The 24,058-nt window shown below is 40.0% G+C and overlaps 1 protein-coding gene across 7 annotated transcripts in view; it reads left to right on the top strand.

The window, feature by feature from the left end:
- Positions 1-24,058, top strand: part of ETV1 (ETS variant transcription factor 1) — a 71,065-nt gene that overhangs the window by 13,002 nt on the left and 34,005 nt on the right. For all 7 annotated transcript variants that reach the window (XM_065398545.1, XM_065398548.1, XM_065398547.1 and 4 more), the window contains one exon: positions 23,136-23,265. In XM_065398545.1, coding sequence (XP_065254617.1) covers positions 23,136-23,265 — 130 coding nt within the window. The remainder of the gene's footprint in view (positions 1-23,135; positions 23,266-24,058) is intronic.

Below are 24,058 nucleotides of genomic sequence, written 5' to 3' on the forward strand. Positions count from 1 at the left end.
AAGCAAGTAGGGCTCTGAACTGCAGCCAGTAAAGGTTGTTTTTGCTGAAGGTGTAACCTTTAGCAGGTGGTCCCATTTTTCCGTTTGTCACTGAAGCAGAGAAATTCTCTCTCATTGAGCTCAGTAAGATAGCAGAGCTTTCTGTGTCTCTTGAATAGAGGGAGAAGGATGGTACGCGCTGTATGGATCCAAGTAGTGTAAAACATAAGCAGCTAGTCCCTTGCATAAAAATTACTTGAGAGTCTTGGTGGGTTTTCTAAACAGCCCTCTTGTTTTGTATTTACCAAATACAGCAGTCTCTGTCAACATAGTCTATTAAGTTATATTACTATATACAGCATGGCTCCATGAACCATATGTTGCATTCCTATCTCAAGTGAAATTTCCGTTGGAGTTAGCAGGAGTTTTACCTGAGTTAGAAAAACAGGAATTAGCCCTATGTTGTGTTAATCCACCTGCTTTTTCTGAGCCTTTTTGTGTATGAATCAGCTGGACAGTCTGTCTGGTTTGCCACTCATCTTATTCATGCCAGAAACTTTTTATTTATTTTTTAACACATGCACCCCCAACTCTTCCCTTGCTGCAGTTCTACTTCCCTTTTTGAAGTCCCTTCCACTAGTCCTGCTCTGAGGTTTGACTGGCAGAGGATACATGAAGGCAGTGGCATGAGAGACATTGCCTGGTGAGGCCAATACTGTCTTGCATCCTCTCTCCGCCCCCACCATACACATGTCACTCCCCTATAGCAAGCCTGGTCTCCATCAAAGGTCACTTCTAGACACTTGTCTGCTTATGGCAGTAGAGTTCATGGCTGCTTTTCCACTGAGCTAAATAACTTCTATTATTGATCCTACTAGAGAAAATTGCTGCAATCAGCTAAACTGAATATCTGTTAAAACTAGCATTCATGTATCATAAAAATACAGTAGTAAAAAATGAAGGCATGAACAATTTTATAATAGAGATGTCAAACAAATTAGAATTAAAAAAAACAATAAAGCTAACGTAGTTTCAAAGTTGCTTAATTTCCCTGCACATCTTGAGATTGTTCAAGATACTTAGATACATTTCCTTATCATAGTGTCCATCACGTGCACATAACATACATATTTGGCAAAACAAGATTTCTTTTCCTAGACTGATTTTATTCCAACACTGAAATTGCTTTTATTTTTGTAATAAGTTGCCTCAAATAATTCCTCGCACTAATTCCTAAAGACACACAAATGAATATGGATAATAGTCATTTTGAAATTACTATTTGTATGAAGTTTTTCCCCTCTCTTCGTATAGCAAGTTTGCCTAGTATAATACCCGTGCAAAATTTGTCTATAAATTTCATCCTACATACACTGTTGTGTCCAAATAAAATTTGCACGGCACAGATCTCTTATATAAGAGTGCAAAGTTCTGCCAGGGCCTCTATTAACCCACAATTATTGTTCCAAAATAAGTCAATGATTCCTGGAGAATAATTTGTGAACTGTGAATGAAAAACCCCGTCAAAGTTTGTCACTGCTTCTGGTGATAAAGAAATTCACCTAACATGGATACTTCATTAATGCTGTTGTATTTCAGAGTTCTTTAGCCACAGCTTACACAGGATTATCAAAGGAGCATTTATTTCCTCATTTCAGTTGTTTTCTTTATCTTAAGTAAAGGTCAGGCGAGCTTCCTGGAGAGTACTCTAGCAAAGGTTACAGAGTTTCAAACATAGACTCGAATATAATGTACATAGCTATGAGCTCTTCAGAACAGAAATGGAGAACAGCATAAACAAAGTCAGAAGAAAAGTACCAATGGGAAACATCACTTCCCCACAATTTTGACTACTTCCTCTCAGTTCAGAACTTGCCTTTACAATGTATTATAATTTATTCTGTTGTTTATAGCTCTGTAATGAACCCCCCAGCATGGCAGGAGCACACAAGTTTCACTGTGTGCGAGAGGTAGAGTCAGCTGTAGGTTCTGTGCCAGGTATATAGGTGAGCTAAGAGGGGAGATGAAGGACAGAGATGTGACCAGTGGAATGGAGGTCCTGGCCACTGTGCCATCCCAGAGGCAGCTGCCCCATGTTTGTCTGGATTTTATAGGCCTGACTTCAGTGAGGTTCCTTGAACAAAGCCTCTTTAGTTGGGCTTTGTACCGAAGGGTGTGTGAGAGAGACAGAATTTCATCCAAGATGCTTACAAAACATATTAAAAAACAAAACAAAAAAACCCCAAGGTTCTGCCCTGCAGAATTATAATCTACAAATAGTAGAAGGGAGAACAAATTAGGTGCAAGAAGTAGTGACATTTTCTTTCTAGCTCTTTCCACTCAAAGATAGCCCTCAGATATGGTGTAAATTTGTGGTGTTAACCCCATCATGAAGGAAACTCTTGCTAATCAAATAGCAGCTGTAAGCAAGATGGGGAAACTATTCCCAGCCACACCCCAAGGTAGTTGCAACGATGACAAAACTTTTCTAGTGCTGAAAACATCAGTGTTGGCAATGATGGAAGCGCTAATGTAGAAGAGATGTTGGCATTTGCTGGCGCTTTTAAGAACCATATCTTTTGACCAGTACTAAGCAGGGTTAGATGACATGGCACTTAAAATACACTGGGTGCCTGCATCCCTCTATTTGTTAGGGCTACCGCTGCTGAAACTGAGCTGGTATTTATGACAGTGGGAAACTTTATCAAAAATATCCTACTGTAGATACACAACCCTCCTTTCCTGAACAAGTGCATGTCTACATGCCATGGTGAAGCACATTAGAATGTCACTATCTGTTCACAAAAAACAGGGTGAAACAGGCAAATTTCATTTAAAAAATTAGTTGATAATTATTTGCTTTGCAACTACGTCTACAGCTAAGCTTGAGTGTCCGGCTTTGTTGCTTCATACAGCAGCAGAGAAATTCCTAGTTGGTATTTTGCAGAGCTCTTCTGCTTATTCTATATTTGAGGAACAGTGGCTTGATTTAAGGTAAGTGTATGAGAAGTAGCATATATCATAAGTATAAAAAATACTCCAATAATGAAAAAAATTCCATCCTGTGTTCTGTAAATGTTGTCTATATTTTTGACTAGTGCTCTCCTCAAAGTTCAATAAACCTATTTTGGTGTTGACCTCCAATGTGTAATTACATGCCAGGAAAAAGTGGTCTGTGTTATCTCTCTGGGATAAGATTTCCTATTGTTTAAAGTCCATTGACACATACTGATGACGGGGGCCAGATCCTGCAACCCTTTTAATTAATGGTAAAGATCTCAGAGATGCGAGGCCGAGGGAGAGTGGGCCCCAGACTTGCCATTGTAGGAGCTAAAATTGTATTTAATGATGAGGTTGGTTGAAATCTTGTTTACTTTGAGTGGAGATTTTAAAACTTTACCTGCCTCCTCCCATTGTTTGATGGTATCTATGAAAGACACAAGAGGAGGTAGGCAGGCTTTGATAAAATTGTCAGATGGCTAAAGGATGTAGCTGGCAGTGAAAACTCATACTGTCAGCAACATACTGATTTGTAAAGTAACCTGGTACATTTGATTATAAACAGGGATTACCCCTGCACCAAACCAGGAAGTCTGGTCCCTTAATGGCATAATTGTGTGTTTGGCGTTTTGTTTCAGAATTTTTATTTACAGTGCTTTTTGGTGTTTCTCCATCCCTTAAAATGTAGATTCATGATAAACTTTTCTTTTGTCTATTACTGAATTTTCTTCTAATGAGAATTTGTGCTGTGCTTTACCAAGTGGACCAGGCTCTCTTTTTATTTTGTTTTTGATTATGTATTTTTTCCCTGACTGTTCAGTGCTTTCACTTAATTCTGCCAATGTTAATAAATGTTAATATTAGACCTCAGCTGTTGACAGTAAATCGGTAAGGCTGGCTATAAAATTCTCTCTACTCAGTGTCCGATTAAACTTTAAGATAAGAAAAATACTCTTTAGTAATGATTTTGCATGTGATCTTTCAAGACCTTTTTTTCCTCAGGTTTAGCAAAGAAGTTCTTTCATTGCTGATGCTAGGATCCTTAAATTATTCAGGGGCTGTGCTTTTTAGATTCTCCAGCTTGCAGTCTTTAAAAGCCTGTTAAAGAGAGATCTTTTACATAGGCTTCAGGTAGCTGTGTTCTTCTGTCATTTTAAGTAAAGGCACAGTGTATTCTATCTCCTATGTAAGTAGGAGAAGTATTAAAATATTTGCATCCATGTTTGTAATACACAAAATCATGGTTAGTTTTTTTCTGCACCATGAAATGAGAACTATTTTTTTCTTCTTGTTCTTTTGGTGAATTAAATATTAAAAGCAAATTACACAAAGTACAATTTACACAACTGTAACACTTTCCTATCTACCCTCGTATATCTTGTGAGCGCAGTTCCTGGATGTTTAATTATCATTTCATTCTTGGCTATTTGATGCGAAAGATATTTTTAAATCAGAATTGGAAATATCAGTATAGTGTAAGTTCCAATGTTAGGCCCGATCCAGCTCCCATCAAAGTCAATAAGAGCTTTGTACGGAGCAACTATATACTGCGTTCATTTTTGTCTGTATTTATGATGCTGTGTAGTTTATTGGCATGTAAGTTTGCATCCCCAAGAAAGTCATTAGTGGCCTGAAAAAAAAATCCAATTTTTTAAGTTCAACATTATGTCCCCTGATTTTAAGTGGTGATTCATTGCCTAGGCAGCTGGTAACTATGTATTACTAGAACAAGATGTCCTAGAAAGTGCAGTTGCTAGTGTTTTGGTTTTTCAAGGTGCAGTGACTAGATAGCTAACACCAGTGCACAATTTTCCTGTGATAAATCAACCTTGCTAGAAATGCCTTTTCTTTTAATATAGTTCTGCAGGCACAGTACTGGAACACTTTGACAAATACCCTAGATGGTGGGGCTTTAAGAGTTTTTCAGTCTTAGCCCAGATTTCTCAGATAACTCTTACTAATAGTGCTTTCTGCAGCAATTTTGCTTTGTTTTTTGGTGCTTTGCTATAAACGACTTCCTCTATTAGGTCAGATTTTTTTTGTCAAAACACTGATGGAATTTATTTGTTTAGCTTGAACCTAACTCTGAGGGATATTTTTAGGTGACCAGAACAAGGGTCAGGGAAACAGGACTCCTTGGTTCTATTCCTGCCTCTGACTCTCTCTGACCTCAGACAAGTTGCTTAACTGCTGTTACCTCAGTTTGAAGTGGATACAAAAATGCATGAATCCCTCACAGCGAGGTGGGACAGCTCCCTTAATCATCTCTTGTAAAATGATTTGAGATCCCTGAATAAAAGGCTTTACGTAGTAGAAAGCATTTGTTACTATTATTATTATTTATTTACTTTATTTCTATTACAGAGTCAGGTTAACAGTTATTGACTGGCCCTTACCTCCTGCCTCCTCACATGTCCTCACCTCTTTCAGTCTCTCCCTCACAATTACTTCCTTCCAGAACTCACTAACATTACATTTTAGCTGCTGTGTTTGTGTGTTTTTTTTTAATTATTTAAAATAAATTCATTTGTGAATGGTGCCTTTTAGAGAACTCTGTGGGCTCATTTGTGGTTCAGCTTTGGGCATTAGCCTGTGCTAAGCAGGGTTTTTTCCTTCCTCTAGGGGATTTTTGGGACTATTCAAACCTACCCCAGCTCAGCCTGTTCTCGCTTTTGCTAAATTTAATTCTTGGAAAAGTTTTACCACGAGGCTTTTCTGAGTCCATAATGCTTTTCATCTGTGGTCCTAATAATACCTTGAAAGCTTATGGATTTGTTTTGATTTTAGTAAGCAGATTTTGTTTTCTCTCCTCATTGTATTTTTATACTATATTTCTAGCTCTGAAGCCTTGTTATGTTTTCTTGCAGTGATATTGATAATAAATTAGGTTAGTACAATTGGGGCAATAGTCCTGTGAAACAAGTAGTTGGCTCTTATCCAGAGATGGACTTTGCTGCAGTCAAATCCCTTAAGTCTGAGCTGTTGCTTTTGAAATGGCCTTCGTGCAGTGAAGTGAACATTTACTGCTGAGTAAGGTTGCCTTTCACCATCCCAGTGGAGACTGCAGTCCTATTATGTTGATGTGCTTTGACTGTGTAGTACTTGGCAGTGGGGCCCAGATGTGAAGTGACCTGATAGTCCAGCGAGCTAGAGACTGTAGCACAATCCAAGTAAATGGACAGCATTGCTATGTTGTCTTGGTTTTCTCTAGAGTCCTCCAGGCACTTTTCCGTCCCTTCCAGGCCAGTCCAACCCAGTTTTTCTTCCTCAAAGCCCCATTCTCATTCATGGTTTTAGTGCAGATTAATGGCTTGGGGTGCACGAGGAGGTTATCAGCTAATGAATAAACTTCAGTCATCCCATCCTGTGATAAAGCTGTCTCCTAGGTCAAAGATGAAGCATATAACCTTCCCCCCTCTGAAATGGTAATTTCTTAAGGCCATCAAATAACTTCCTGAAGGCTGTTTACATAAAAACAAAATTTAAACATACTTTATTCAAAATGGGGAATTTTCAGTTTTGCAAAAAACTCCCATTCCCTCTCTCTGAGGAAGTTCCATCTAGAATTCTATGGATCTTCCAGTCCGGGAAATACACAAGCCATCCACACAGTGCAACTTCTAGGCCCCTGCCAGAGTCCTTCTGACAGTTACAATTATTTTGATGTCTAAAAGGACAGTCATTTGTGTATAGGATCAAAGTATGAAGTATCTGTTATGATCTTGTTTGTGTTAATGAACGTAAATAGAAAAGTGGCTGATTTGTTTTCCTATCTTTTTCACAAACAAAGCAAAAATGCAAATTAAAGGGACTCTGTCAACCTATTTTGACACACACATTTATGCTCCTTAAAGTTAACTACTTCCCATACAGTCTCATTGGAGAACATATTTTGTACTGGAGAAGGGGCCCAAACTAAACCCCTAAATGTGAACGTCATTAACCTTTTGGGGTGTTTGAAACCCAGATCCAATTTTGGAACTCGGGCCCACCTCTACTACTGTGTTTGTTTCCATGGATAAAATAGATATATATTTAAAATGTATTTCATTTGTTCTTCCTTCTGTTTGCTGCATCAGCAACTTAAGACAAATGTCACAGTCCCCAGCAGTCAAATCTGAGTTTTTCATAGGGAAGTGGAGGAGGGAAAGGGAAAAGGAAAGAATGACTGTCCCAGATACATTAAGTATTGACAGCTTGAGGAGGCTGTGATGCACAATGCATCCATGTCCTCTAAGGACAACCCTTAAAGCCGATGAAATACACACAATGTCCCTGATGTCAAGGATCCGTGTCCCTTCATTTAGGATCTCTTTGCTTCACATTATTGGGAAGTAGTCTTACTGGACTGATAAATCAAATGGCACTGGTATATAACAAATGAACATATATTATGAAGGAAGTATAATTAAGTGGTGGTCAATCTCATCAGTCCTGAATACTTGTTTACTAACAGTCTAAAGCTGTAGAAATAAAATGTGTCTTAAAACTTGTGGGCAGAATACTGGAGTCTATTTAAAGGTATAGACTCTGAACTCGTAGTTTATATTTGGTGAATGGAAGCTTTGCCTGAGAAAGAATTGGGTCAATTTTTCCTAGCCCATCTCATGCTTTGTGTCTTTCGCACATCACCTCTTACCATTATCTGCTACTAGATTGACCTTGAATGAAGGTGAAGACAGGAGTAATTAGAGCAGTGTAGAACATTTTCATTCTTGTGTATCAACCAGTTCTCTATGCTTAGGGCTATCCATGTTAGAAATGAGTGAACCATTAGCAACTTTATTTCTGGTCATCTTACTCCTTTTTGCTGTTTTTGAACTTATTCAGGAAATGTAGTTACTGGTAAGTTAATGTGGTGAAATATTTTGAGAGTAATAGCATTTACTGCCAAGTCATGGAGTCACTGAACAGGCAGGTTGCTTACTGGCTGGGTTTGTCTTCTTTGATTTTAACTTTAAGCATTATGGGTCATGATCAAGGATTCTGGAAATGTGCATGTGCAAGAAACTTGCCAATTTTGCAAATTTTAGGGTCTTTATGCAAATGTTGCTGCTTTTCTACAGACTAACTTTTGGCTTAAAAATAAAATGTTTCTGACTTTTATCCCACTGTAAAGAAAATCTTCAGAATGGAAATTGATGTGATGTTTTCTTATTAATCCAGCCTTGAAGAACATTTCATCCAGCCAAACCACTAGCAGAAGCTAAGGTGTTAACTACCTCAGTAAGTTTCACAGCTGAAACTATTTGGGACTGTTAGATGTATGCAGTACATACCTGATGTGATTGTGTGCATTGTGAGTTTGCATGCAAAGGTTTAACATGCAGCTTAAGGAGCAACTGCATTCAGGCACATGTTGAAATATAAGTGTAAATTCAGACCTAAATCTCATTTACACTAAGGTCACTTTACACTATTCTGGCCTTGTAAAGGAGTCTTAAGTGACCTCCGTTAAATAAGAATTAGGCCTCTATTATTGTAGGTAGCCGCAAGTCTATTGACTTCAATGGGATCTCACTGCTCAGCACCTCTGAACATCAGTACACTTATTAAAATGTTTAATTTTAGGTATCTCTGAAAATTTGCATAATGGCTTCTTTCTTTAACTGCTTATAGAATTATAGTAATAATCAGCTGGCGATAAGTTCTCCTGAGTCACTGCAGTGACCTATGTCTTGTCCAGTGGAGACTGAATAGATTGTTTTTGCAATAGCTAGACTTTTACAGTCTATCAGAACAGACTTGAATATAGAATGGACTACAGACTTAGATTTGAGCTTCAGTCTTCCTTTTTACTATCTGGCGTTGTTTAAGCTGAGTTATTGCCTAAATGGTATTTTTGCTAATGTGTCATTTATAATGTGTCTACAATGTTTGCACATTTTCCCAAGTAAGGTCTCTAAATAGATCTCCCATTGATTTAAGGCTGAGACTGATTTCAGAGGAAAATCTACTTGACAGCTTCCTAGTCTCCTGGAAGAGTGCACAGGCTTCAGATGTGCAACAATGCTATTATGGAGCAGTGCAAGGATTAATGATGACTTGATACATATGTTATGGTTCTGTACCATAGTGCTGTGTTGTTGGTTTTTTTTGTTTTGTTTTGGAGGAAGTAAACTGTCATATAATCAATCCTAATACTATATAAACTTCCCACTAGGGCCCCCAATTTCTTGTAGGTGGGATCAGCAACCCTCCAGGATGTCAATAAAATGGTAGGCTAGTCTAACCACCAAAAGCCCGACACCGCCTTGCATGCACAGCTCACAGGAGGTTAGTCACTCTGATATGTCTTCATTGCATAATTAGCTCAACTCTTCCCTCCATTCACATAGAAAAACCGAGGTGCTTTAAGCCCAGGTTAGCTTACCTGTCTGGGGGCTGGAGGTGGGGGTTAGAGCGTGAGCTCAACTTTATCTCGGGCTGGAACTCATACACATTGCAGTGAAGATGTAGGCAAAATCACTGGTCCGAATAGCCCTTCCCACAGTTCTCCTGCAGTTGATACAAATGACTGTTACTCATCACAAAAAAACAAGGGATATGTCCCAGATGGGTGAGTGGCGACACAGTTATGAGAATATAGCATTGCAGGAGAAAATGCTCATATCTGGGCGAGGCTAACCTTGGTGCCAATTGCTGGCTTAACTGTGCAGGGAAGACATACCCCTGAGTTCCTAGGTATGCAAAGGCAGCACACCGGACTGTATCTTACTTATCTGGTCAGCTCTGCTGGCCAGTGCAAAGGGGAGGGGCACCATGTGTTGTTGGAGTACAAAGAGAGCAGCCACTTTCTGCCTGGGCTTTACCTGGGTGTAGCTTATCCTTAGAGAGTAATAGTTAAACACTCGAAGTCAGCAAACAAAATTTACAGTGCTGTGTTGCATTCAGGCCTCAGTGATTTGGCAAATTTTGAAAAAAAGATGCATACCAAGTTCAGGGATTCTTGTTCTCTTTCTTGGAACTACAGTATATGATTGAGCAAGGTTAACAGGGTTGGAATCTGATTAATTACTTTTATGTTTGCTTATAAAACTTGATGTGCATTCTGTGCATAGGGTTGCCAGCTTTTTAATTTCTGAAAACTGGACGCCACAGCAGGAGAGCTGGAACCTCCCCCTTTCCCCCGAGGCCCCATCCATGCTCTGCCTCTTCTCTCTGAGGCCCCACCCCTGTCACTCACTGCTTTTCCCCCTCCCTCTTCCTCCTCGCTCAGTACTGTTTACCTCCCTCCCCCCTACCAGCTGGGCTCCCTTTGCTCCAGGAGCCTGCCTGCCCACGAAATGCAGGTAGGAGGCAGCCCCAGCTGAGTAGGGGCTGGCGTGAGTTGATGACCCAGCGCCTCCTCCCTTGGCCCCCCCACCTGTGGTAACTGGACTTTTGGTGTCTGGTCAGTACATAAGACCAGACACTGTATAGGTCCCCTTTTCATCAAACTTTCCGGTTGAAAACTGGACACCTGGCAACCCTATGTGTGCTGTTTGTAGAATGTAGAGCTAAGCTATAGCATGTTTTATTGACGCATATTTTATTTTCTCTCGCTATTAAAAAGACACGGTCAATTTAAAAATAATACTTTGAAGATGTACTTACTCTTGTTATTTTTAATACTTCTCTACAACTGAGAGAGGCTAAAATAAGACTGTTTTCAGTTTGTTTACTTTGTGCATGGGACAGCACTTTGTGTAGTCAATGTTATTGTTTATAGGTTTCTCTATGGCATTTCCCTTCATAGTATCTAAGCACCTGACAGATATGAATGTGTTTATCCTCACAACATCATTGTGAGGTATGGAAATATCGTTATTTCGATTTTACAGGTGAGGGAACTAACATACAATGATTAAGATTTCTCAAGTTGGGCTACCAAAACAGAGGTACCCAAAATCAGAGGCCATCTTTTGAAAATGTAGGCCCAAGTGTCTTGCTCAGGTTCACACAAAAACCAGGAACTGAATCTAGTTTCCTGACTCCCAGTCCACTTTCTTACACACAAGATTAGCCTCCCTCTCCTGTTTGCTCTGTTCTTTATGTGGATTTGTCACTAAGCTTCTGGGAAGTGAGAAAACATTTTTTAAAAAAACTAGAAAAATGTGAGTGGAAACTCCCCAGAATTGGCAGACCTGAGTAGGTTCTGCTGTATGTCCTGCTAACTACTGTTTGTTCTTTTTCTTTTGAGGGTGGGGAGGAAGGGAAGTTTCTCTTTACAATAATAATTTTTATAGGTTTTGCATTTAAGTGATCTATTCATTAAATGATGTGCTAAAAAGAAAAATATAGGCAAAGTTCTGGTTAGTTCAGGGGCTTAAGTGAAAGTCTCAACCAAGTTTCCCAAAGTTTCCTTCAGACACCAGTTGTCCCTAGAAAAAAATAATAAGTTGCCAAGTTTGCCCCTAAAGCTCTTCTGGAAGAATTCTGTAGCACTAAATACAGAAATGACAAATCTACTTACTGAAAACTGCAGCAGGGATATTATCTATCTACTCATGTGAAACGGGCAAGCAAAGGCCTATCTTCTCCCACTTTACAAATGGGCTTAGGCTGGAGATAGGCATCTAGATGCCTACAGTGAGGCAGCAGTAGGCATTCTCAGAGACAGAAACATAGGTGCCTAGGTAACTCTTACCCTGAACACTTAGGCAGCAGGTGAGTTTAGGGGCTACAGGGTTTGGCAGGAGTTTTGTGGACCTGAATGTAGTAAACCTGGCCAAGTGCCTTTTTGGAGTGGGGCCAGAGCGCTCTCAACCATGCTTATAGCTGTTTCCATTGTTTCACACTGACTCAACAGACATTCTAGGCTTCCAGGTGAGAATTCTGGACTCTTTATTGTATAGATGTACTTATGCCTCCCATCATCATAATATCTGAGTGCCTACTACATTCTCTAGCTTAGTGTGAATGGCTGGGTACATATCTTGTTCTCAGCAAAGTACACAGGCCCTGATTTAGTGCCCAAATGCCTCTCCTCTCTGGGATTTGGCTTTTATTGATAACTCACAAACAGGAACACAAGAGCTTAAACTTCCTCCTCAAACTTGGCTGTTTCGAAGGTTTTCCTCCAGGACATTTTTCATTTCCTAAGTCCCAAAGAGACACTCCCATTCCCTGTCTGGACTCATTTAACCCACATAATAGCATGACTGTCAGAGGTAATTATGCTAAATCTTAATGTATGATTTTGGAACCTGGGTCTAGTGTGATGCAAAAGAAGAGTCTTTTGCATTTCTATACAGTTTTGGGGGCTGCCATCCTGGTATCATTGTATTAATCATTCTAAAGAATAATTCCATTATCTGTTAAATTCCATAGGTCTTCAGAGTAATTTATGTAGAACCCAATTGGTTTCATCCCAGTTAAGATAGGACTTTTCCATAAGGGGATCCAACAGTGGAGCGCCTATTTATCCAAAGGCCTGAATTTGGTGCTAATTGCTTCATACTCTATCCCTTCCTTCCCATCAGCAGTCTGAAAAATTTGCTGCATTAGCCCCATAGTTATCTAGCGCTCTGGCATTTAGCAACAAGTTAACTTTCTCCAAAGATGTTTGCTTTGGAGTAATTATTGTACTGAATTCAGGGCATCTGCCACTAGTACCAGCGCTCTCCCCTCCATCGCTTGTAATTGCGAGTCTCATAAACTCAGACAGGTAAATGTCTCGAATGAAACATGAAGGGGGAACATAAATCAGTGTAAAATACTGCCTGTGACAGCATTTCTGCAAGATCGCTGCGTTCAGAGACTAGCAAACTGTGTCAACAGCTGTAACGCATACCGAATAAAATATCTCAATGCATTTCTGGACTACAGGTTGAAACTTTATGGGGGTGGGAGGATAGGGGTATGTGAACTAACTGAAACCACATGCCAAATTAATAATTTCCTTTTTTTACAGTGTTGACAGAATCTTCCCTAAATAATGAGGATTTTCAGTCTATTTGTAGCTAAAACAATTTAGACCAAATGACTAATAGTGTCCTAACAAGGTGTTTACTGGCAGGCCATTGAAAAGTTTGCTTTGTAATTGCTTAGTCTTTGTTGTTTTAGAAACAGGTTAACTTTCATTGGCATTTACTGAAAGCTTCCCCCATGCCCCAGCCAGCTGGCTTCCCCTTCGGGCAAGCTTACCTAGTTTTGATATTCAGAAAATATTTGCAACTTTGATTGTCTACTGGTGGGGGTTTTTTTGAACAAGAAGCTATGTGGCTAATAATATCTGGATTGATCTCAGTTGTGCCTTCAGTAGAATTACATCATCAGAACATTGCAGGTGTACTCCTCTAATTCTGAATGTAGCATTTTGTACTATAGTGACTGCATGGTCATGCAAATAAGGGCTTGTCTACACTAGAAAGATTACAACTAGTCTATTAATGTTTCAATTTTTTAAAAAATCTATTAAGTGATGCTAATGTAAGCTCTAGTGTGGACAAAATTATTCTGGTGTAACTGTGCTTTATATCAGTATAGCTTATGCCAGAAACTGAGGCTTTGTCTTCACTACCCGCCGATCCGGCGGGTAGCAATCGGTTTTTCGGGGATCGACTTACCGCGTCTAGTGAAGACGCGGTAAAATCGATCCCTGATCGCTCTGCCGTCGACTCCGGAAATCCACCTCGGCAGGAGGCGGCAGCGGAGTCGGCGGCAGCGCGGCAGCGGTCGACTTTCCCGCGTCCTCACCGCTAGGTAAGCCGACCTAAAATACGCAACTTCAGCTACGGTATTCACGTAGCTGAAGTTGCGTATCTTAGGTCGGAACCCCGCTGCAGTGTAGACCTAGCCTGATATAACTGCATCCACAGGAGGAGGGTTTTGCTGGTTTAACTATACCAGTATAGTTAAGCCAGCAAAACTTTCCAAGTGTCCCCTTCACATCCATGCTTTAGAAGCAACACAGTAACTAATGAATCAGTTATATTATTCCTATGAATAGATAAATGCAGAGAAGATCCTATTTGCTAAAAGGATTCAGGAGGGCTGTTTTCAGCAGCCTGATAGGCAGGGAAATTGGTGAATAAGAACTTATCTACACAGGAACCAGCACAACTATAGCAGCAGCATAATTATACTATTATAGCAATGTCAATATAACTCCCCATGTAGAGACTCTCTCTATTCTGGAATAAAATTGACTTTATTCCAGTATAACAGGTCTGCTTTAATTGTACTGGAATAAAGTCAGTTTTATTCCGGAATAGAGTGTTCATATGGGGAGTTCCACCAGCATTGCTATAGCAATATAATTATACTGCCGTTATAGCTGTGCCGGTCAATTTCCTCATGCAGATAAGCCGTAGTATATACCAGCTCTATGGAAGGTAATGTGACATTTCTTTTCAGTACATAAGGTGGTGATGAGCCATAACGTTCAACAAAGCATCCAGCACAACTGTGGTGCCCAGCTCCACTGAACCCCACTCTGTTCTTTAGCCACTGCACAGCAAACCTCTTTTTAGTCTTGGACCTGTGTTACTCAAAGGCTATTTGTTCATGACAGTTCATGCTGAAACATTTGGAATAACTGTGGTGGAAATTTAGAACTATAATGTCCTAGAGGGGAAAGGTCAGTGTAATTAATTAGCTAATTTAAATAAGTGCTTACTGATACCTTTCTTAGTCATTAATCTCCTGTTTCTTTGCAATTCTTTTTTTTAAATGTCACCCGTGCAGCTAGAGAAAATGATTCTAATGTGGCAATGTTTGCTAATGTAAACTCCTCCAGTAATACAGATTTTAGTGAGGGCCATAAGCATTCAGTATTTTCATAGGTATCAGAACTGGAGGAAATTACCTTTCTATTTTTTCTCCTATCCTAAGTCTTTCAGTGGAACAGAAATTAACTTTCACTTACAATGCGATTTTATCTTGATCTTCTACTCTGTTATAAATCTAGGTGAGATTTATAGTTAACATTTTTTCTCCTGTCATACCTTGTCATGGTGAGAGCAATTAGGGTAGAGATGGAAGAGAGACGCCCATGTATCCTGACATTTTTTTTTTTTGTCCAAAGAGGACTTTAATGACTGCTTTAGTCTGCTTCATGCTGTGTTATGTAGCATTTATGCAATACAGTGTTTAAAATGTTTTTGCATATTCCACTGGACCATGAATCAATGTGCATTACACTATGTGTTATAGGCAGGGAGACAGAATAGTCATGTGCTTTGTCATATAGACTGAATTTTTAAATGTTACTAAAGTGCATTTGTGATTTGCATAAAGGTGGCAGCTCACTTCAAAGCTGGTTATTTTTCTTTTGTTTGATGAGGTTCTCTAATAGCTCCATCTTGCCCACATATTCCCTTATTGCCAGTTGGCTCTGAAATCTGGTGCTTGGGCTCATCATACAGAATTAGCTTCCAAAAATGACGTCCCATGCTGTTTCTATCCACTGGACTGGTGAGGGCTGGAGGGATTGGATTTGAAGCCAAAGCAAAACTGAATCAGATGGTATAATATCTAATATGTATGCCAAGCAATTCCGAGTTCTTGAAGGTCCCATTTCTGGGACAGATCATTGAGAAGGGGGTAGTAGGTCAACTCCAATGACATTGGATATCCTCAAGTTCCCTTCCAGTTAATCTTAAAACTGGATCACTGCATAGAAATAGAGCTAATCATGGTGGCCAGTAACCACCCTAGGGGAATGGGCAGAGGCCATATGTCCTGAGTACTGTTGCTTTACTTTTTTCAGTGGCTTTTGCTGCTGCTGCTTTGCAGATACAGCCACAGGGTGGAAAGAATTACCTTATGGAGTTCTACAAATTTACTTAAGAACCATCAACAAAGTAGCTTTAGAAAACTCCTTTCCTAAACTGTGGAGTTCCACACGGCTCAGTCCTTCATCTCTTCTGTTCAATTTTTATATGAAGCTGCTGGGATAGCTCATGAGATTATGCTGATGTAACTCATCAGTATGTTAGATAACAGGAGAACATAGTCACAGACTGGCTATCTGGTAGAGATTGGGACCTAAATGAAGTCCAGTTGACTGGAGCTCAGACGAGATCAGATAGAGATGATTCTGATGGGCAGGCACTTTGAGAACCTGGTGAAATATATATTTAGCTTATCTGCTCAACCATTTTCAGAGCAATCCACAATCTTGGGACCTGGCTCATCTCTGTCTCTTCCTCTGCTTTCCCCAGTTGTATCAGTGGTCAGAAACACCTTTTTTCATCTCTGTCTTTCCAAGAGATTGCACCCAGTCCTCTCAGATGAAGATCTTGCCTCTGTCATCTACACCTTTTAGACTAGACTAACTGTAAACCCTTTCAGCTAGTGCAGAGTGGGATAAGAGCATACCACAAGTAGGATCTGCTGTCTGCACTGTATCCCCGTCAGCTACTGGGCCACTATCTACAAAAGGTCTAGGTGGCCTAGACCAAAGTTATCCAAAAAGATCTCTATCTCTGACTTGCCATGTGACCTTCACCCATCCAGAATGCTGGCACTTACAGTTCTGAGGGTGAAGCTCATATCTTCACAGATACTAAAGGAATATTTATAAAGATTGACATTCCTACCTAGAATGCTGTCCAATGAATTTTCAGTTTTGTGTTCTGTTGTACTTGATACAGGACTATGAATACTGAATTTACCGGCTGTGCATTTAAACAGTAAGTAGCTGTTGGGGCATCATAGTGTTACAGTCCTCATGAAAACCCAGTGTTTGTTTGTTTTTAATGTCTGCCAGTAAGAGCCATTGTAGAACATCTTATCAGCAGAGAAGTAACCAACATTTTGCCTTTTTTTGAATGCACCATTATGTAATTAATATACTTAAATCTTTTTGGCTCAAAAAAGTCTACCTGTTGTGACAGAATTAGTCCCTACTTAGAATAATCAGGTGAGTGCTCCCCCCCCCCCCCCACATAGGAGGTGAGGGAAATCACAAAAAACACAAAGTAGGGTCCCTGCCCTTAAATGTATTTCAGGTTGCATTTTGATACCAGTTTAGAAATGTTATCGCCTGTTTTGTCACAGGCATAATTCACATCTTTCTTCAGGCACTGTAAACAAGAGAAATGGTTTAATGGCTCCATAAAAGCCACTCTGCTGATAGCTGAGATTAGACCCTTTAGTAATGGATTCTTGTGTGTTGGGGGAGGGGAAGGGCTTGGCAGAGGTAAATATACTGGAAAAGAATCTTTGAGAGGCTCTGATGTATCTGAAGTGCTTGCTGCTTTTCTCTGTGTGTATGGGAAGATGAATTTAAAGAGTCTGTGACACTGTTGGCTTTATCAGTACACAGGCCTTCCCCTTTGCTTCTGGCATTTGACTGACTACTAACTGAGGTCATCTTAATCAGTTTATCACGTGGAATTGAAGTGACCTTAACTTAAAGTGAATGGGTTTTCATCTTCTAGCTGGTGTGAAAAACCCCGTGCCATGTATTTATACATGTGTATCATTGGTCCTAAAAGTGAATGAGATCACATACAAAATCTTATTGAAGGTATATTTACACTGGAGTTGGAAAGCATAATTTCTAGCTCAAAGAGACATACCCATGCGAGGCCTGATAGAGCTAACGTGAAAAATAGAAGTGTAGCTGCAGTGATGCTAGCAGCGGGACAGGCGGATTGCCCCAAGAACATATCTGGGGCCTCAGACGGGATCATACTTGGAACAGTTAGCTTCTCCTGCTGCTCGCACTGCTGTGGCTACACTTCTACATTTAGTGTACGAGCTCGATCAGAGGTAGTATGGATGTGTTTCCTGGAGCTGGAAATTACACCGTCCAGCTCCAAGTGTAGACATACACTTAGAGATGATTGTATGACATAAAGGTGAGAAGCAACCCAAAAATGTGTTCAGTAGATATGTCCAGAACGTGACTCATTGTGACTTCCCCATTACTATCTCTTTCTGGTGGTGCACAAAATCCTCTAACCTATACATATGGGTATAGCATTACTAAATGACTGGAAGTTCTCTAAAGCATGCGAGTTTGCAGGTGTCAGTGATTTGATCCTGACACCGTTTTACACCAGCTAGTACATGCATGTCTCCATACATATGCTGATAATAAAGAGATAACCTTTGGTCTATAGAGTGAAAGTGAACACTTAGAAACTAAGCTGAAAGCGAAGACCACTACACTTACCCGCTTTATGTGGTTTTTTTCAACACACAACTTTTCTGAAAAGCGTACTTATTTTGTTCTTGGGATCGCAGCAGGAGTCTCAGCTCTGCAAACTGAAAATTAGCTTTGCATTCAAAGGTGAAAGACTTGCAGCCAGTTTCATACTTTTTTCCCAAGTATTCTCAAGTATTCAACTCACGATTGACTTGAATCAATGGTTTCACGTAGTATAGAAATAATTAAGGGCTTGTCTATATGGACAGTTAGTGGACAGTAAACTGGGTTATAAATCTACAGCGCACTAGCCTGCCATGCACTAAGTGGCCACGTGGACCTTGCTACTGAACAGTACAGAACCTTTCAAGCATGGTAGCAGGGTCCACACTCCAGCTTAATGTGCACTGTCTGTGTAGCCAGTGCTTGCTATCTGACACAGCTCCTTCCTAGGGCTTTCCCAAGAAAAGATAACCTATTGGCCCAAATGAGTTACAGTTTGACCATGTGCAGAGAAACTTACTGCCCTATTTATCGCAGGCAGCAGGGCACTAAAGATACAGGTCTGTTGCATCTTACGCGCATTTAACATGCTCAATTTCAGCTTTACGCGGTCGGCAAAAAAAAAAAAAAGAGAAAGAGAAATAACGATTTTAATACTGTACTTGTAGTGCGGGCGATTCCGCCCGCCATTCAACTCCATGTAATTTTGACTATATGTGGTTTTTGCTTTACACCCTGACCACGGAACGTAACCCCAGCATAAGATGAGACAGACCTGTACCAACATATAAGTCTTAGTCAAGGCAAGGTGATTTCTAATCACTTACAGACCTTTTAATAAAATTGCTCTCCACTGGGTCCTAACACAAAGACTTCACTCGGGACAAGCCCCATTGACTTGAATGGCGAGTCTGCATGTGGAAGGTAGTCGTGATCAAGGTGTTGATTGGTAACAATAGTCAAAGGAAGACAACACTTCAGACCTAGTGGCAACGGCCTGTAATGTGTATGTGTGCGTATTTATATGTGCATGCCATTTATGAGTTTATAGCACAGTGGAGTTGTTTGCTTTATTACCTTTTCCACACCAAAAAACACTTTTTAACATACACACACTCCACCCCAATGATACATTATAGAATGCAAATATAAAGAGAATACAAATTAGCACATTACATATCAAAAATGCGTATCATTTTATAAGGCACGTAAAGGCACACCAGACTTACACAGTGATCCATTCACTGCTAAATGCAATGAGCCAGATAATGTTTGTCTTATGCAAGCAGTCATGGTAACTTCAAAGGAACCACCACTACTAACATGAGCAGTGCATTGAGCAGGATTAATCCGGACTAACCTTACTCACAAAGAATCCCGGCAACTCATCCAAGTAAAGTTTGTAGGATTGGGCCCTTGTTTTTTAAAGGGGCATTTTTATTATTATTTTTTTAGTTTGGAGGTGGCCATCTATGAGTAATTAAGTATTTGGGGGGAAATCCTGGCCCTATTGAAGTCACTTGCAAAATTTGTCTATTGGGGTAACTCAGTCCTCATCAGCCAGCCTCAAGGTGTGATTTGAAAGGTCAAGTAGCCATCAAAGAAAAAATGTAACAAGTATATTCTCAGGCTCTCTTGTCCTCTCCTTCCCCTAAAAGTGCCCATTTAAGGAATGGTGGATAGAGTTTTGCATGACAAGCAGTGTGCCTGAGGAGGGATTTAAATTTTACAGCTATGTTATCTGTCCTGGCCATAGTTAAGATATGGATCTAATATAAAATCGCTTTGGACTGAACTGCTTTCCCTAAATGAAATGAAGGAGTTAACCTGTTTCATTTGATACACTTCACCCTCGCTCATAACTTGGAAGAAGGTGGGGTAAACTTTAATTAAAACTATAGCACAGATGTCTTCTAGCTCTCTGCCCTGGACCTAGCTAGGACTGTACAGTAAGCAAAATAAAATGTACCTCTCAGCCGAGGCAGCAGGCTGGAGCCGTGTTCAGTGAAAGTAATTTAATTAGTGTTGATCATGACTCCAGATGATGGTGATTTGATAAGGAATAATTTAGTACTTAACAGCCTTTTACGTGCACCAACTCCATGTGGGAAGGTAAAGCAAATTGCACAAAATGAATGTGCTGCTTTCACTTGTGCCTGTGCCAGTGAGCTGGAAAACTGCCTGTTAGCAGACGTTCAGGCTCTCAGCACTGTGATGAAATACCCAACCAGTTCTGCATGCAGGGCTGCGGTGTGGGAGTCTCTGTACTCCCGTTATTTAAAAATAAATAAGGGAAATCATTTTTCATAACAGATTAACTCTGAGGAAGCAGTAAAGTCAAAAAGAGAAAATAGAGCAGCATGTGGCCTTTGTGTGAATATGCAATTGTTGGCTTTTAAAATAAAAAACCTGTTGCATTCATAGGTTAACTCGCAATAGATTCAAATCAAAACAATTCACAGACTTAAGGTAAGAGTCAGAGATACTGGGCATGTCAGAGGTGGAACACAGTCTCCGTGGCCAGGACACACAGGATATGTCTACATTGCAATTAGACACCTGTGGCTGGTCCGTGCCAGCTGACTCAGGCTTGCAGAATAGATGTTCGGGCAAACTGGGCCACAGCCTGAGCTCTGGGCCCCTCCCAGCTTGCAGGGTCCTAGAGCCTGGGCTCCAGCAAAAGCCCGAACATCTATACCACAGTTAAACTGCCCCACAGCCCAAGTCCCGTGAGCCACAGTCAGCTGGCATGGTTTAGCCAGGGGTTTTAATTGCAGTATAATTTGCACCCTGTCCTTAACTTGGGTTAGCTAACACGGGTTAAAATAGTGGTAAAGACACAGCAACTCAGCTTTTAACTTGGGTTAGCAGCTAGAGTCATATAGGGAAGCCTGGGGTTGAACTCAAGCTGCTAACTTGAGTTAAAAGCCAAGTTGCTGTGTCTTCCCTGCTATTTTAACCCAAATTAGCTAACATGGGCTAGCTAACCCGAGTTGCGAACACCTTTTTTTGTGGTGGAGACATACGTGGAGTCTGGACCTACATGCTGACTCCTATTGGGTGGATAGGTGGGTGTAGGAGTTAGCACACAGATGAAGACCTGATCCTGCTCTCACATGGGTGTGACTTCAGATGTAATTCTGTTGAAGTGAATGGAATTACACCAATTTCTTCCTGTGTAAATAACTGAGAGAACAGTCAAGCCTTAAGAGGTGGAGAAAGTTGTATTTAAAGAAATATTAAGTTTCTTCTTACTATTTTTTTCATTTAAGACAGATTTACCCAAACTCTGTGATAGAGTGGAGAGAATTGGCAACTAATCAGGAGCTCTAGGGCCACAACTAATTTGCATATACGTTTACATAAAGGGCTAGATCTTGCTCATTGTAATCATATATGGAGTCGCATTTCTTCCAACTCATTACCTGATTAATGAGAGCTAGATTTGGCCCCAAATCCTTTGATTAAAGGTAAATGTACACAACTGTTGTACTTGCATCATAGAAATTGTGACTAAAGTACACCAGCAATAAAATCCTGTAGCATATCAGCATTGTTCTACCCTTCAGTGACAGGAAAAGCCTGACCATGGACCACATTTTGACCTCTGATGGAAATTTTGGCGCCCTTAATTCAGACTTTCCCTTGGTTTTCCTCTAGTGCACGTTCACTTTTAAGAAGACTGCACGATCTGTTGCAATATATATTACCTTAGGAAAATGTATATGAGTGTGCACATGCTCAACTCCCCCCCCCCCCACACACACACACATATTTTGAAGGTAGCACATGTTGTCAAACTGTCACTTTTAATATTACATGCAAGCGAAGGAATGATGTGAAGCCTAAGGGTACATAATAATGCTCTGATGCTGCACTGAGATTCACTAATGTGGAGCCCTGCATGTGTGTGGAGTCCCACAGAAGTCACTAAAACTCCCCAGAGGTACAGGGTTGTAGAAGGATCCCAGTGTAATACAGGTGTCGAAAGCTGATATTTCAACAGGATGTTCTGGTGATATCATCGACCACAAGAGTTAAGATGAAAGGTTTTAGGCATGCTAACAGAGTCCAGAGATGGAATTGTAGCCTCATTGTGTATTGGACTGTATTTTAAAAAAATAATATATTTTTAAATTGTCTTTTAGGACTGCTCTTCTCTAACATTTTTATGCTCCCATGCCCCTCTTCTTTTCCCCCTTAGTGGATTAGCAAAAGGGGTTGAGGTAATCCCAAGGTGTTCCTGTAGATGCAGATTAGCATCTTTTACCTTTGTATTGGCTAAGGTGGACCTTGAACTACAGAAAAGGTTGAGGTTAGCTAGCTAGCCCTAACCTGACTTTGACCTCTTTGCCCAATCTAGATAAACCCGGTGCTTCTCATTCATAGCCCATTTCTGTCCCATCCCTTCCTCTTCCTTCCCATTGTCTTCAGCTGGGCGAGGATTTCAGCTAATAAATCTTTTAGTGAAATATATAAGGCTTTTATTGTGTACTTTTCTGACATTACTTTGTTATTATAACATCAACTGTTAAGCCTGTAATCTGCTAATTTCATAAATTTTATTACAAATTTTCACGTATTTTGTGAGACCAAAAAAATTTGTGGTGCTGTATTTGAGGCTCATATATGAGCAATTAATTATGCAGTAATAGGTGTGTTACTCTTTAAAGTGAACTACTATGCCTTTACAGCTGAAAGCTACCACGCTAATATTACTTAGAAGCATTTTGTGCCTGGGAAGTATTTTGCCTCTGACAACATTTACAGTAGCTAAGCCAAATATAAGTGGGCTGTTATTTTCCTGCTAGTGAGATGGGAGCCTGGCCATCATTCTATTAAACAATAAAAGTGCTAATAGCCAATGCAAAGGATCTCTGGTGTCTATTTCTCAATTTGACACCCAAAGAAATGCCTGAAATGTTCATTTCTTAAACTGTGTCTGTTATTACAGTGGTTTAATTAATTGTGTTTCATTAGCAGCATCTAACTTGCTTGATAATGCACACTGTTTAATACCATGCTTGGTTTCTAACTCCATGTTTTTGTTGTTGTTTTTTCTCCTTTCCAGTGGCTTTTCATGGTCTCCCAGTGAAAATCAAGAAAGAACCCCATAGTCCATGTTCGGAACTTGGCTCTGCTTGTAGTCAAGAACAGCCATTCAAGTTCAGTTATGGGGAAAAGTGCCTGTACAATGTCAGGTAAAATAGCCAGGATTACTTTTATAGTAGCTTCAGTGAGGACTGCAGATTTAAATGAGGACCAATTAAAGAGAAATAAAACCAAAATAGAGATCTTATAAAAGTTACCTCTTCAGCAGATAACAGACTCATGAGATAATGCATTTAGCTGAACACTGATGGAACTGTTTACAGTCCTATCAAGCACTTAATCATTTCAAAGCAATAATTTTCATTGAAATACTCGTGGCTGCACTCCTCCGCTAGATATAGCCACAGTTTAAAAAATGCGGGAGGGAGTCTTATTTACTGCGAGCTGTGTTGAAAGTACTTTTAAAATGCATTATGCACTTTAGGCTGAGAGAGAGCTCCTGGTAACCGGCGAGAGATTGGCAGGTCTGAGCAACACATTAGGTATTTGACGAGTTTTGCAGATGATATATGTGTGCATTCATGGACAATTACAGTATAAAAATAGTATTTTATTAGGCGTTGCAGATACTTTTATTTTTTCAGAAGGAAGTAGTCTCCCTCTGATAATCAGTATAGATAGTAAATGTTTTAATTATTTTAGGAGATAAAAAATGTAGTTTAATATCATTGCATTCTTTATGGATGTTATTTTGGTTCACATTTCTGTCTTCCTTTTCTCCTCAAATGTTAGCAGTTGCTGGGTGTCTTATTGATGTTTTAGTCTATTTGGGAATCTTCAACCCAGTCAGCACAGAATTTTTGTTCACATAAGTACACTACCATTATAGGTATCAGCAAAACCACCTACATCTACCTCTTCATGTGACAGACAGGTAACCCC

The sequence above is a fragment of the Emys orbicularis genome, chromosome 2, assembly GCF_028017835.1.
Source record: "Emys orbicularis isolate rEmyOrb1 chromosome 2, rEmyOrb1.hap1, whole genome shotgun sequence".
NCBI lineage: Eukaryota > Metazoa > Chordata > Testudines > Emydidae > Emys > Emys orbicularis.